This window comes from Eucyclogobius newberryi, unplaced genomic scaffold (assembly GCF_026437365.1).
Source record: "Eucyclogobius newberryi isolate DKJ021-1_F unplaced genomic scaffold, fEucNew1.0.hap1 SCAF_14, whole genome shotgun sequence".
In the NCBI taxonomy this organism is placed as follows: domain Eukaryota; kingdom Metazoa; phylum Chordata; class Actinopteri; order Gobiiformes; family Gobiidae; genus Eucyclogobius; species Eucyclogobius newberryi.
This window is the reverse complement of record NW_027315768.1, coordinates 35563285-35579017: the sequence shown is the minus strand read 5'-3', so window position 1 is coordinate 35579017 and position 15733 is coordinate 35563285. Positions and strand designations below refer to the sequence as shown.

Genomic DNA, 15733 nt, shown 5'->3' with positions numbered 1-15733 from the left:
CATGGAGACATTAACTTTCACCTGAACACATTAACTTTCACCTGAACACATTAACTTTCACCTGAACACATTAACTTTCACCTGAACACATTTACTTTCACATGGAGACATTAACTTTCACCTGAACACATTTACTTTCACCTGAACACATTAACTTTCACCTGAACACATTCACTTTCACCTGAACACATTAACTTTCACATGGACACATTAACTTTCACATGGACACATTAACTTTCATCTGAACACATTAACTTTCACCTGAACACATTCACTTTCACCTGAACACATTAACTTTCACCTGAACACATTAACTTTCACATGGACACATTAACTTTCACCTGAACACATTAACTTTCACCTGAACACATTAACTTTCACCTGAACACTTTAACTTTTACCTGGACACATCAACTTCAACCTGAACACATTAACTTTCACCTGAACACATTTACTTTCACATGGAGACGTTAACTTTCACCTGAACACATTTACTTTCACCTGAACACATTAACTTTCACCTGAACACATTTACTTTCACATGGAGACATTAACTTTCACCTGAACACATTAACTTTCACCTGGACACATTAACTTTCACCTGAACACATTTACTTTCACCTGAACACATTAACTTTCACCTGAACACATTAACTTTCACCTGAACACATTAACTTTCACCTGAACACATTAACTTTCACATGGACACATAGACTTTCACCTGAACACATTAACTTTCACCTGAACACATTAACTTTCACCTGAACACATTAACTTTCACCTGAACACATTAACTTTCACCTGAACACATTAACTTTCACCTGAACACTTTAACTTTCACCTGAACACATTAACTTTCACCTGAACACATTTACTTTCACATGGAGACATTAACTTTCACCTGGACACATTAACTTTCACCTGAACACATTAACTTTCACCTGAACACATTAACTTTCACCTGAACACATTAACTTTCACCTGAACACATTTACTTTCACATGGAGACATTAACTTTCACCTGAACACATTTACTTTCACATGGAGACATTAAATTTCACCTGAACACATTAACTTTCACCTGAACACATTTACTTTCACCTGAACACATTAACTTTCACCTGAACACATTTACTTTCACATGGAGACATTAACTTTCACCTGAACACATTTACTTTCACATGGAGACATTAACTTTCACCTGAACACATTAACTTTCACCTGAACACATTGACTTTCACCTGAACACATTTACTTTCACCTGAACACATTTACTTTCACCTGAACACATTTACTTTCACATGGAGACATTAACTTTCACCTGAACACATTAACTTTCACATGGAGACATTAACTTTCACCTGAACACATAAACTTTCACCTGAACACATTAACTTTCACCTGAACACATTGACTTTCACCTGAACACATTTACTTTCACCTGAACACATTAACTTTCACCTGAACACATTTACTTTCACCTGAACACATTGACTTTCACCTGAACACATTTACTTTCACCTGAACACATTAACTTTCACCTGAACACATTAACTTTCACCTGAACACATTTACTTTCACATGGAGACATTAACTTTCACCTGAACACATTAACTTTCACCTGAACACATTTACTTTCACCTGAACACATTAACTTTCACCTGAACACATTAACTTTCACCTGAACACATTAACTTTCACCTGGACACATTAACTTTCACCTGAACACATTTACTTTCACCTGAACACATTAACTTTCACCTGAACACATTAACTTTCACATGGAGACATTAACTTTCACCTGAACACATTAACTTTCACCTGAACACATTAACTTTCACCTGAACACATTTACTTTCACCTGAACACATTTACTTTCACATGGAGACATTAACTTTCACCTCAACACATTAACTTTCACCTGAACACATTTACTTTCACATGGAGACATTAACTTTCACCTGAACACATTAACTTTCACCTGAACACATTAACTTTCACCTGAACACATTGACTTTCACCTGAACACATTTACTTTCACCTGAACACATTTACTTTCACATGGAGACATTAACTTTCACCTGAACACATTTACTTTCACCTGAACACATTTACTTTCACCTGAACACATTTACTTTCACCTGAACACATTAACTTTCACCTGAACACATTAACTTTCACATGGAGACATTAACTTTCACCTGAACACATTAACTTTCACCTGAACACATTTACTTTCACCTGAACACATTTACTTTCACCTGAACACATTTACTTTCACCTGAACACATTTACTTTCACCTGAACACATTTACTTTCACCTGAACACATTAACTTTCACCTGAACATATTTACTTTCACCTGAACACATTTACTTTCACCTGAACACATTTACTTTCACCTGAACATATTTACTTTCACCTGAACACATTTACTTTCACCTGAACATATTTACTTTCACCTGAACACATTTACTTTCACCTGAACACATTGACTTTCACCTGGACACATTTACTTTCACCTGAACACAATAACTTTCACCTGAACACATTAACTTTCACCTGAACACATTGACTTTCACCTGGACACATTAACTTTCACCTGAACACATTAACTTTCACATGGAGACATTAACTTTCACCTGAACACATTCACTTTCACCTGAACACATTAACTTTCACCTGGACACATTTACTTTCACCTGAACACATTTACTTTCACCTGAACACATTAACTTTCACCTGAACACATTCACTTTCACCTGAACACATTAACTTTCACCTGGACACATTCACTTTCACCTGAACACATTAACTTTCACCTGGACACATTTACTTTCACCTGAACACATTTACTTTCACCTGAACACATTTACTTTCACCTGAACACATTCACTTTCACCTGAACACATTAACTTTCACCTGAACACATTTACTTTCACCTGAACACATTTACTTTCACCTGAACACATTTACTTTCACCTGAACACATTTACTTTCACCTGAACACATTTACTTTCACCTGAACACATTTACTTTCACCTGAACACATTAACTTTCACCTGAACATATTTACTTTCACCTGAACACATTTACTTTCACCTGAACACATTTACTTTCACCTGAACATATTAACTTTCACCTGAACACATTTACTTTCACCTGAACACATTGACTTTCACCTGGACACATTTACTTTCACCTGAACACAATAACTTTCACCTGAACACATTAACTTTCACCTGAACACATTGACTTTCACCTGGACACATTAACTTTCACCTGAACACATTCACTTTCACCTGAACACATTAACTTTCACCTGGACACATTTACTTTCACCTGAACACATTTACTTTCACCTGAACACATTAACTTTCACCTGAACACATTCACTTTCACCTGAACACATTAACTTTCACCTGGACACATTCACTTTCACCTGGACACATTCACTTTCACCTGAACACATTAACTTTCACCTGGACACATTTACTTTCACCTGAACACATTTACTTTCACCTGAACACATTTACTTTCACCTGAACACATTCACTTTCACCTGAACACATTAACTTTCACCTGGACACATTTACTTTCACCTGAACACATTTACTTTCACCTGAACACATTCACTTTCACCTGAACACATTAACTTTCACCTGGACACATTTACTTTCACCTGAACACATTTACTTTCACCTGAACATATTTACTTTCACCTGAACACATTTACTTTCACCTGAACATATTTACTTTCACCTGAACACATTTACTTTCACCTGAACACATTGACTTTCACCTGGACACATTTACTTTCACCTGAACACATTAACTTTCACCTGAACACATTGACTTTCACCTGGACACATTTACTTTCACCTGAACACATTTACTTTCACCTGAACACATTAACTTTCACCTGAACACATTCACTTTCACCTGAACACATTCACTTTCACCTGGACACATTTACTTTCACCTGAACACATTTACTTTCACCTGAACACATTAACTTTCACCTGAACACATTCACTTTCACCTGAACACATTCACTTTCACCTGGACACATTCACTTTCACCTGAACACATTAACTTTCACCTGGACACATTTACTTTCACCTGAACACATTTACTTTCACCTGAACACATTTACTTTCACCTGAACACATTCACTTTCACCTGAACACATTAACTTTCACCTGGACACATTTACTTTCACCTGAACACATTTACTTTCACATGGAGACATTAACTTTCACCTGAACACATTAACTTTCACCTGAACACATTTACTTTCACCTGAACACATTTACTTTCACCTGAACACATTAACTTTCACCTGAACACATTAACTTTCACCTGAACACATTAACTTTCACCTGGACACATTTACTTTCACCTGAACACATTTACTTTCACATGGAGACATTAACTTTCACCTGAACACATTTACTTTCACCTGAACACATTTACTTTCACCTGAACATATTTACTTTCACCTGAACACATTTACTTTCACCTGAACACATTGACTTTCACCTGGACACATTTACTTTCACCTGAACACAATAACTTTCACCTGAACACATTAACTTTCACCTGAACACATTGACTTTCACCTGGACACATTAACTTTCACCTGAACACATTAACTTTCACATGGAGACATTAACTTTCACCTGGACACATTCACTTTCACCTGGACACATTCACTTTCACCTGAACACATTAACTTTCACCTGAACACATTTACTTTCACCTGAACACATTTACTTTCACCTGAACACATTCACTTTCACCTGAACACATTAACTTTCACCTGGACACATTTACTTTCACCTGAACACATTTACTTTCACCTGAACACATTCACTTTCACCTGAACACATTAACTTTCACCTGGACACATTTACTTTCACCTGAACACATTTACTTTCACCTGAACATATTTACTTTCACCTGAACACATTTACTTTCACCTGAACATATTTACTTTCACCTGAACACATTTACTTTCACCTGAACACATTGACTTTCACCTGGACACATTTACTTTCACCTGAACACATTAACTTTCACCTGAACACATTGACTTTCACCTGGACACATTTACTTTCACCTGAACACATTTACTTTCACCTGAACACATTAACTTTCACCTGAACACATTCACTTTCACCTGAACACATTCACTTTCACCTGGACACATTTACTTTCACCTGAACACATTTACTTTCACCTGAACACATTAACTTTCACCTGAACACATTCACTTTCACCTGAACACATTCACTTTCACCTGGACACATTCACTTTCACCTGAACACATTAACTTTCACCTGGACACATTTACTTTCACCTGAACACATTTACTTTCACCTGAACACATTTACTTTCACCTGAACACATTCACTTTCACCTGAACACATTAACTTTCACCTGGACACATTTACTTTCACCTGAACACATTTACTTTCACATGGAGACATTAACTTTCACCTGAACACATTAACTTTCACCTGAACACATTTACTTTCACCTGAACACATTTACTTTCACCTGAACACATTAACTTTCACCTGAACACATTAACTTTCACCTGAACACATTTACTTTCACATGGAGACATTAACTTTCACCTGAACACATTTACTTTCACCTGAACACATTTACTTTCACCTGAACATATTTACTTTCACCTGAACACATTTACTTTCACCTGAACACATTGACTTTCACCTGGACACATTTACTTTCACCTGAACACAATAACTTTCACCTGAACACATTAACTTTCACCTGAACACATTAACTTTCACATGGAGACATTAACTTTCACCTGGACACATTTACTTTCACCTGAACACATTAACTTTCACCTGAACACATTCACTTTCACCTGAACACATTAACTTTCACCTGGACACATTCACTTTCACCTGAACACATTAACTTTCACCTGGACACATTTACTTTCACCTGAACACATTTACTTTCACCTGAACACATTTACTTTCACCTGAACACATTCACTTTCACCTGAACACATTAACTTTCACCTGGACACATTTACTTTCACCTGAACACATTTACTTTCACATGGAGACATTAACTTTCACCTGAACACATTAACTTTCACCTGAACACATTTACTTTCACCTGAACACATTTACTTTCACCTGAACACATTAACTTTCACCTGAACACATTAACTTTCACCTGAACACATTCACTTTCACCTGAACACATTCACTTTCACCTGGACACATTTACTTTCACCTGAACACATTTACTTTCACATGGAGACATTAACTTTCACCTGAACACATTAACTTTCACCTGAACACATTTACTTTCACCTGAACACATTTACTTTCACCTGAACACATTTACTTTCACCTGAACACATTTACTTTCACCTGAACACCTTCACTTTCACCTGAACACATTAACTTTCACCCGGACACATTTACTTTCACCTGAACACATTTACTTTCACCTGAACACATTTACTTTCACCTGAACACATTTACTTTCACCTGAACACATTCACTTTCACCTGAACACATTAACTTTCACCTGGACACATTCACTTTCACCTGAACACATTAACTTTCACCTGGACACATTTACTTTCACCTGAACACATTTACTTTCACCTGAACACATTTACTTTCACCTGAACACATTCACTTTCACCTGAACACATTAACTTTCACCTGGACACATTTACTTTCACCTGAACACATTTACTTTCACATGGAGACATTAACTTTCACCTGAACACATTAACTTTCACCTGAACACATTTACTTTCACCTGAACACATTTACTTTCACCTGAACACATTAACTTTCACCTGAACACATTAACTTTCACCTGAACACATTCACTTTCACCTGAACACATTCACTTCCACCTGAACACTTGTCCCTGGTTGTGTGCAGGATCAGGCAGCTTTGACGTGTACTCGTATCTGGTGAGTCTGATGTTTCTGATTCAATGAATATCAAATGTGTTCCTTGTGTTCCTGACGTGCTGGTGTTTGACCCCAGAATGACCTGAAGGGGGCGCAAGGAGACACCGGCCTGAAGGGAGAGAAGGGAGAGCCCAGCGGAGGCTCGTTTGATCCAAACTCCATCCCACATGGACCACCTGGACCTGCTGGACCACCAGGACTACCTGTGAGTACAGAGCTAAACCAGGTCTAAACCAGGACTAAACCAGGTCTAAACCAGGTCTAAATCAGTACTAAACCAGGTCTAAACCAGGTCCAAACCAGGTCTAAACCAGGTCTAAATCAGTACTAAACCAGGTCTAAACCAGGTCTAAATCAGTACTAAACCAGGTCTAAACCAGGTCTAAACCAGGACTAAACCAGGTCTAAACCAGGTCTAAATCAGGACTAAACCAGGACTAAACCAGGTCTAAACCAGGTCTAAACCAGGTCTAAACCAGGTCTAAATCAGTACTAAACCAGGTCTAAACCAGGTCCAAACCAGGTCTAAACCAGGTCTAAATCAGTACTAAACCAGGTCTAAACCAGGTCTAAATCAGTACTAAACCAGGTCTAAACCAGGTCTAAACCAGGACTAAACCAGGTCTAAACCAGGTCTAAATCAGTACTAAACCAGGTCTAAACCAGGTCCAAACCAGGTCTAAACCAGGTCTAAATCAGTACTAAACCAGGTCTAAACCAGGTCTAAATCAGTACTAAACCAGGTCTAAACCAGGTCTAAACCAGGACTAAACCAGGTCTAAACCAGGTCTAAATCAGTACTAAACCAGGACTAAACCAGGTCTAAACCAGGTCTAAATCAGGACTAAACCAGGTCTAAACCAGGACTAAACCAGGTCTAAACCAGGTCTAAACCAGGTCTAAACCAGGACTAAACCAGGTCTAAACCAGGTCTAAATCAGTACTAAACCAGGTCTAAATCAGTACTAAACCAGGTCTAAACCAGGACTAAACCAGGTCTAAACCAGGTCTAAATCAGTACTAAACCAGGTCTAAACCAGGTCTAAACCAGGTCTAAACCAGGACTAAACCAGGTCCAAACCAGGTCTAAATCAGTACCAAACCAGGTCTAAACCAGGTCTAAATCAGTACTAAACCAGGTCTAAACCAGGTCTAAATCAGGACTAAACCAGGGCTAAACCAGGTCTAAACCAGGACTAAACCAGGTCTAAACCAGGATTAAACCAGGACTAAACCAGGTCTAAACCAGGACTAAACCAGGTCTAAACCAGGACTAAACCAGGGCTAAACCAGGTCTAAACCAGGACTAAACCAGGTCTAAACCAGGATTAAACCAGGACTAAACCAGGTCTAAACCAGGACTAAACCAGGGCTAAACCAGGACTAAACCAGGACTAAACCAGGTCTAAACCAGGACTAAACCAGGTCTAAACCAGGACTAAACCAGGTCAAAACCAGGTCTAAACCAGGACTAAACCAGGGCTAAACCAGAGCTAAACCAGGACTAAACCAGGGCTAAACCAGGGCTAAACCAGGACCAAACCAGGGCTAAACCAGGTCTAAACGAGGACTAAACCAGGGCTACACCAGGTCTAAACCAGGACTAAACCAGGACTAAATCAGGACTAAATCAGGACTAAACCAGGAAAAAAACAGGTCTAAACCAGGATTAAACCAGGTCTAAACCAGGTCTAAACCAGGACTAAACTAGGTCCAAACCAGGGAAAAAACAGGACTAAACCAGGTCTAAACCAGGTCTAAACCAGGACTAAATCAGGACTAAATTAGGACTAAATCAGGACTAAACCAGAACTAAACCAGGAAAAAACCAGGTCTAAACCAGGATTAAACCAGGTCTAAATCAGGACTAAACCAGAACTAAACCAGGAAAAAACCAGGTCTAAACCAGGATTAAACCAGGTCTAAACCAGGTCTAAACCAGGTCTAAATCAGGACTAAACCAGAACTAAACCAGGAAAAAACCAGGTCTAAACCAGGATTAAACCAGGTCTAAACCAGGTCTAAACCAGGGCTAAACCAGGACTAAACCAGAACTAAACCAGGACTAAACCAGGATTAAACCAGGTCTAAACCAGGGCTAAACCAGGACTAAACCAGGTCTAAACCAGGACTAAACCAGGACTAAACCAGGTCTAAACCAGGTCTAAACCAGGTCTAAACCAGGACTAAACCAGAACTAAACCAGGACTAAACCAGGATTAAACCAGGTCTAAACCAGGTCTAAATCAGGACTAAACCAGGACTAAACCAGGACTAAACCAGGTCTAAACCAGGTCTAAATCAGGTCTAAATCAGTACTAAACCAGGTCTAAACCAGGTCTAAATCAGTACTAAACCAGGTCTAAATCAGTACTAAACCAGGTCTAAACCAGGACTAAACCAGGTCTAAACCAGGTCTAAACCAGGTCTAAACCAGGACTAAACCAGGTCTAAACCAGGTCTAAATCAGTACTAAACCAGGTCTAAATCAGTACTAAACCAGGTCTAAACCAGGACTAAACCAGGTCTAAATCAGTACTAAACCAGGTCTAAACCAGGTCTAAACCAGGTCTAAACCAGGACTAAACCAGGTCCAAACCAGGTCTAAATCAGTACTAAACCAGGTCTAAACCAGGTCCAAACCAGGACTAAACCAGGGCTAAACCAGGTCTAAACCAGGACTAAACCAGGTCTAAACCAGGACTAAACCAGGACTAAACCAGGTCTAAACCAGGACTAAACCAGGTCTAAACCAGGACTAAACCAGGACTAAACCAGGTCTAAACCAGGACTTAACCAGGGCTAAACCAGAGCTAAACCAGGACTAAACCAGGGCTAAACCAGGGCTAAACCAGGACCAAACCAGGGCTAAACCAGGTATAAACGAGGACTAAACCAGGGCTACACCAGGTCTAAACCAGGACTAAACCAGGACTAAATCAGGACTAAATCAGGACTAAACCAGGAAAAAAACAGGTCTAAACCAGGATTAAACCAGGTCTAAACCAGGTCTAAACCAGGACTAAACTAGGTCCAAACCAGGGAAAAAACAGGACTAAACCAGGTCTAAACCAGGATTAAACCAGGTCTAAACCAGGTCTAAACCAGGACTAAATCAGGACTAAATTAGGACTAAATCAGGACTAAACCAGAACTAAACCAGGGCTAAACCAGGTCTAAACCAGGTCTAAACCAGGACTAAACCAGGATTAAACCAGGTCTAAACCAGGGCTAAACCAGGACTAAACCAGGTCTAAACCAGGACTAAACCAGGACTAAACCAGGTCTTAACCAGGTCTATACCAGGTCTAAACCAGGACTAAACCAGGACTAAACCAGGATTAAACCAGGACTAAACCAGGACTAAACCAGGTCTTAACCAGGTCTATACCAGGTCTAAACCAGGACTAAACCAGGGCTAAACCAGGACTAAACCAGGGCTAAACCAGGACTAAACCAGGTCTGAACCAGGATTAAGCCCTGAATAAACTAGGACTAATTGTCTCGTCTCTCAGGGTCCGAAGGGCGACTCGGTGGTAGGCTTTCCTGGACCCCAGGGTCCTCCTGGAGTTCCTGGTGTGGGTTACGATGGACGGCCGGGGGCCCCTGGTCCCCCCGGGCTCCCAGGAAACCCTGGGTCATCAGTTCCTGGCGGATATCCACGTGAGTCCTGCTGCTGTGACCATGATCTGATTTAAGCAGATGTTAAATGTAACCCTCTGTCCTGCAGCGGTGACAGTCCCTGGCCCTCCAGGGCCTCAGGGTCCCCCTGGCTCTCCTGGACACTCCTCTGGGGTAAGTCTGTACTTCATTCTCCAGGAGCCGTGTCCCTCTGAGACTCTTCCTCCAGCGGCTCTGCTCTGAGCTCCTCCAGAGGATCTCACATTCAGGCACATGACCCAGAGCTGGGTCAACACAGCTGTAACATGACCTCCAGCACTGCAGAGGGCGCTATGACCTCCAGCACTGCAGAGGGCGCTATGACCTCCAGCACTGCAGAGGGCACTATGACCTCCAGCACTGCAGAGGGCAGTATGACCTCCAGCACTGCAGAGGGCACTATGACCTCCAGCACTGCAGAGGGCACTATGACCTCCAGCACTGCAGAGGGCGCTATGACCTCCAGCACTGCAGAGGGCACTATGACCTCCAGCACTGCAGAGGGCCCTATGACCTCCAGCACTGCAGAGGGCGCTATGACCTCCAGCACTGCAGAGGGCGCTATGACCTCCAGCACTGCAGAGGGCACTATGACCTCCAGCACTGCAGAGGGCACTATGACCTCCAGCACTGCAGAGGGCGCTATGACCTCTAGCACTGCAGAGGGCACTATGACCTCCAGCACTGCAGAGGGCACTATGACCTCCAGCACTGCAGAGGGCACTATGACCTCCAGCACTGCAGAGGGCACTATGACCTCCAGCACTGCAGAGGGCGCTATGACCTCCAGCACTGCAGAGGGCACTATGACCTCCAGCACTGCAGAGGGCACTATGACCTCCAGCACTGCAGAGGGCGCTATGACCTCCAGCACTGCAGAGGGCGCTATGACCTCCAGCACTGCAGAGGGCGCTATGACCTCCAGCACAGCAGAGGGCACTATGACCTCCAGCACAGCAGAGGGCACTATGACCTCCAGCACTGCAGAGGGCGCTATGACCTCCAGCACTGCAGAGGGCACTATGACCTCCAGCACTGCAGAGGCGCTATGACCTCCAGCACTGCAGAGGGCGCTATGACCTCCAGCACTGCAGAGGGCCCTATGACCTCCAGCACTGCAGAGGGCACTATGACCTCCAGCACTGCAGAGGCGCTATGACCTCCAGCACTGCAGAGGGCACTATGACCTCCAGCACTGCAGAGGGCGCTATGACCTCCAGCACTGCAGAGGGCACTATGACCTCCAGCACTGCAGAGGGCACTATGACCTCCAGCACTGCAGAGGGCACTATGACCTCCAGCACAGCAGAGGGCACTATGACCTCCAGCACTGCAGAGGGCGCTATGACCTCCAGCACAGCAGAGGGCCCTATGACCTCCAGCACTGCAGAGGGCGCTATGACCTCCAGCACAGCAGAGGGCCCTATGACCTCCAGCACTGCAGAGGGCGCTATGACCTCCAGCACTGCAGAGGGCGCTATGACCTCCAGCCATGAATTTCCCATATAGAGGTTAAAGAATAAAATAAAAAAATTATAATATTTAAATTTTATTTTTGTATTGATACTATTATACGTATATCTAACAAAATGCGCTTCCAAAAGGCTAATAAAATCAGAAAACGTGATGCGTAAAATTTAGTCTCAAAATGCAGAAATATCTAGGCTCTGACAGCCTTACGCACGAGAACAGGGAGAATTCTGTGTGAATAAGGCCTTTGTCCCGCCTACCATTCGAAAGCTATTCTTATTGGCTAGAATAATATGTCAATCAAAGTCTCCTACGTGAATGTTAGCAGTAGCTAAGGGCTAAAAACAAAGATGGACGCGCGCTTCGGAAGCGGCGCATTTTTTCCTCCGGAGGCTGTAGAGAACAAATCCGTGGATGGTCTCATTCTGTAGGTAAGAGTCTGAGGATCGATGCCAAACACCATCTTATAAGTCAAACAGGTCATTTGTTATGGACGGAGAAATGCGCCGGACGAACGCATTCTCTGACTATCGTCATCGAAGAAAACTTTGTTTACTTGACAATATCTTGAAATCGGAAAACTTCAGGAAAAATACAAGTGGATATTGTTGTTCTATGGATCCTTACGGACAGACTGAGACAAGGATGTACAGAATTAAAGCCGTTTCGTCCGTCATAAACACAAACTGGACATGCGTTTGTAAAAGTTGAGACTTTCTCACAAACTATTGGCAATTGCTTCTTGGGGCATATTATTCAATGTAAAAGAATAGAGAAAATAAGCTTTAAAATGATGTATAACTTGCTGGTATTGACCACATAAATAAAAGTGATGATGTAAGAGAACTTTGCAATTTGGTAAGTGCGCGCCGGCGCGCGGGTGGATGGGAACAGGTTAAGAATCCTAAACTTATAAGACATCATTATCATTATCATACATCATAATAACATACAAACCTCATTAGGAATTATTGGTCTTAAAGTGAATAAAACCCTTGAACTCTTTGTCCAGGTGACTGTTCTGAGCTCCTTTGACCTCATGATGACCACTGCTCGTGGTCAGCCTGAGGGAAGTCTCATCTACATCCTGGACAAGGCCGACCTGTATCTGCGAGTGCGGGAGGGCATCCGGCAAGTCCTGGTGAGTCCTCTGCTCCTCCCCTGCTCCTCCTCTCCTCCTCTCCCCCTCCTCTGCTCCTCCTCTTCTCCTCTGCTCCTCCTCTGCTCCTCCCCTGCTCCTCCTCTCCTCCTCTCCCCCTCCTCTGCTCCTCCTCTCCCCCTCCTCTGCTCCTCCTCTGCTCCTCCTCCTCTGCTCCTCCTCTCCTCCCCTGCTCCTCCTCCTCTGCTCCTCCTCTCCTCCTCTCCTCCTCTGCTCCTCCTCCTCTGCTCCTCCTCTGCTCCTCCTCTGCTCCTCCTCTCCTCCTCTGCTCCTCCTCTGCTCCTCCTCTGCTCCTCCTCCTCTGCTCCTCCTCCTCTCCTCCTCTGCTCCTCCTCCTCTCCTCCTCTGCTCCTCCTCCTCTGCTCCTCCTCCTCTCCTCCTCTGCTCCTCCTCTCCTCCTCTGCTCCTCCTCCTCTCCTCCTCTGCTCCTCCTCCTCTGCTCCTCCTCCTCTCCTCCTCTGCTCCTCCTCCTCTGCTCCTCCTCCTCTCCTCCTCTGCTCCTCCTCTGCTCCTCCTCTGCTCCTCCTCTGCTCCTCCTCTGCTCCTCCTCTGCTCCTCCTCTGCATCTCTCATATTGCTGACTGAAGCAGAGTTGAAGTGATCCACGGTCTCGACACAAAGTCCATCCTCTGCCTTTAATTTAATGTTAACATCAAATCTATCGATCAAATCCACTTTATGAGCCATAAACAACCGTGTGATGAAGACGGCGACTCCAGGCTGTTCCAGAGGCTGTTCCAGAGGCTGTTCCAGAGGCTTAGGCTGTTCCAGAGGCTGTTCCAGAGGCTGTTCCAGAGGCTGTTCCAGAGGCTTAGGCTGTTCCAGAGGCTGTTCCAGAGGCTTAGGCTGTTCCAGAGGCTGTTCCAGAGGCTTAGGCTGTTCCAGAGGCTTAGGCTGTTCCAGAGGCAGAAGAACACGCTCTGTGACTCTCCGCCGTATGAACCTTTACTGACCTTGTGTCCTTGAGCAAGACACTGTGAGAAGCAGCTCTTCTACAAAAAACAACTGTGTCTGTGAATGGAAACGACGCCAAGGGCCAAACAAGGGCCAAACAAGGGCCCAAACAAGAGCCAAACGAGGGCAAAACAAGAGCTAAACAAGGGCCAAAAAATCGGTTGATGTCCTAACTTTGTATCGATGAGACCAAAACAGCAGAAAGAGTTCGAGACGGATCCATCTTCTGCTTTCTGCACGTCAAGTTGTGATTGAACGTTCATGACCGTTTGTGGCTCCGAAAGTGAATTGTGTTTTTTTTCCCGTTTCACAGCTCGGCGACTACAATCCCTTCTTCAGAGATCTGGAGAACGAGGTGGCAGAAGTGCACCCTCCTCCAGTGGTGGTCTACCCTCAGTCCCCCGCTCACAACCCCGACCAGAGCCGGGACCAGAGCCGGGACCAGAGCCGGGACCAGAGCCGGGACCAGAGCCGGGACCAGGGCCAGAACAACGGCGCGGGACACTACTCCGAGAGCGTCATCCGGCCGTTGGAGCCTCCCGCGTACAGTCCGGAGCCGGCGTACCCCCCGCGCTTCGACCCGCGCTTCCCCGACCCGCGGCTCTCGCAGGCCGGGCACACGGACAGCAGCCAGGCCCCCGACAGGACGCAGAACCGCTATCCTTACCCTGCAGTGACTCCGCAGAGGAGACCCAACCCGAACCTGAACCCTCACCTGGAGACCGGAGCCACAGGGGTGAGTTTTGATCCTCACCTTTTTCTTTTTTACCAGTACTTTTCCGTATATGTATATTTTTGGCAGCGACGGTCCGAGTTCTGACCGCCTCCACTCCGTCCTCTGCCCCGTCCCATGTTCTCCACAGTTACACCTGATCGCGCTGAACTTGCCTCAGTCCGGGAACATGAGGGGCATTCGAGGGGCAGATTTCCAGTGTTTCCAACAGGCCCGAGCCGTGGGCCTCAAAGGGACGTTCAGGGCCTTTCTGTCCTCCAAACTGCAGGACCTCTACACCATCGTGCGCAAGTCGGACCGAGATGGACACCGCATCCTCAATCTGAAGGTGCGTACGCTCCGGCAAAGCAAATTAAAGGCTCCGGACCAGATTGCTAGTCGGCTTTCTTAACACATTCCTAATTATGATCCTAACTATTCACCGTGACGAGATAATAAGCACTTTCAGCAGACCAAGCAGCGTTTAGCCACGGCAGCTAGCACGCTAACGCCGCACTTCCTGGTTCTCGGACGATAAAACGCTTCGGCATTCAATTCAAGTCCATTTATTTTTGTAACGCCCGAAATCACAAGAGCAATTGCCTCGAAGGGCGACAGTTAGACGCACACAGCAGTCTCATTTTGACATTTTGTCTCTTTTTTTTCCCTTCAAGGGTCAACTTCTGTTTGAAAACTGGGAGTCGATCTTCGGAGACGACGCCCGCAAACTGAGGGAGAACGTTCCCATCTACTCCTTCGACGGACGAGACATTCTCAGGGACAGCGCCTGGTGAGTC

At 44.1% G+C, this 15733-nt stretch overlaps 1 protein-coding gene across 1 annotated transcript in view; it reads left to right on the top strand.

The window, feature by feature from the left end:
- The window catches only part of col18a1a (collagen type XVIII alpha 1 chain a), a 165262-nt gene that overhangs the window by 146989 nt on the left and 2540 nt on the right, over window positions 1-15733 (top strand). Inside the window, exons 35-42 of the mRNA XM_072445332.1 lie at window positions 6950-6981; window positions 7058-7186; window positions 10497-10644; window positions 10712-10776; window positions 13124-13252; window positions 14538-14960; window positions 15088-15285; window positions 15611-15726. Coding sequence (XP_072301433.1) covers window positions 6950-6981; window positions 7058-7186; window positions 10497-10644; window positions 10712-10776; window positions 13124-13252; window positions 14538-14960; window positions 15088-15285; window positions 15611-15726 — 1240 coding nt within the window. The remainder of the gene's footprint in view (window positions 1-6949; window positions 6982-7057; window positions 7187-10496; window positions 10645-10711; window positions 10777-13123; window positions 13253-14537; window positions 14961-15087; window positions 15286-15610; window positions 15727-15733) is intronic.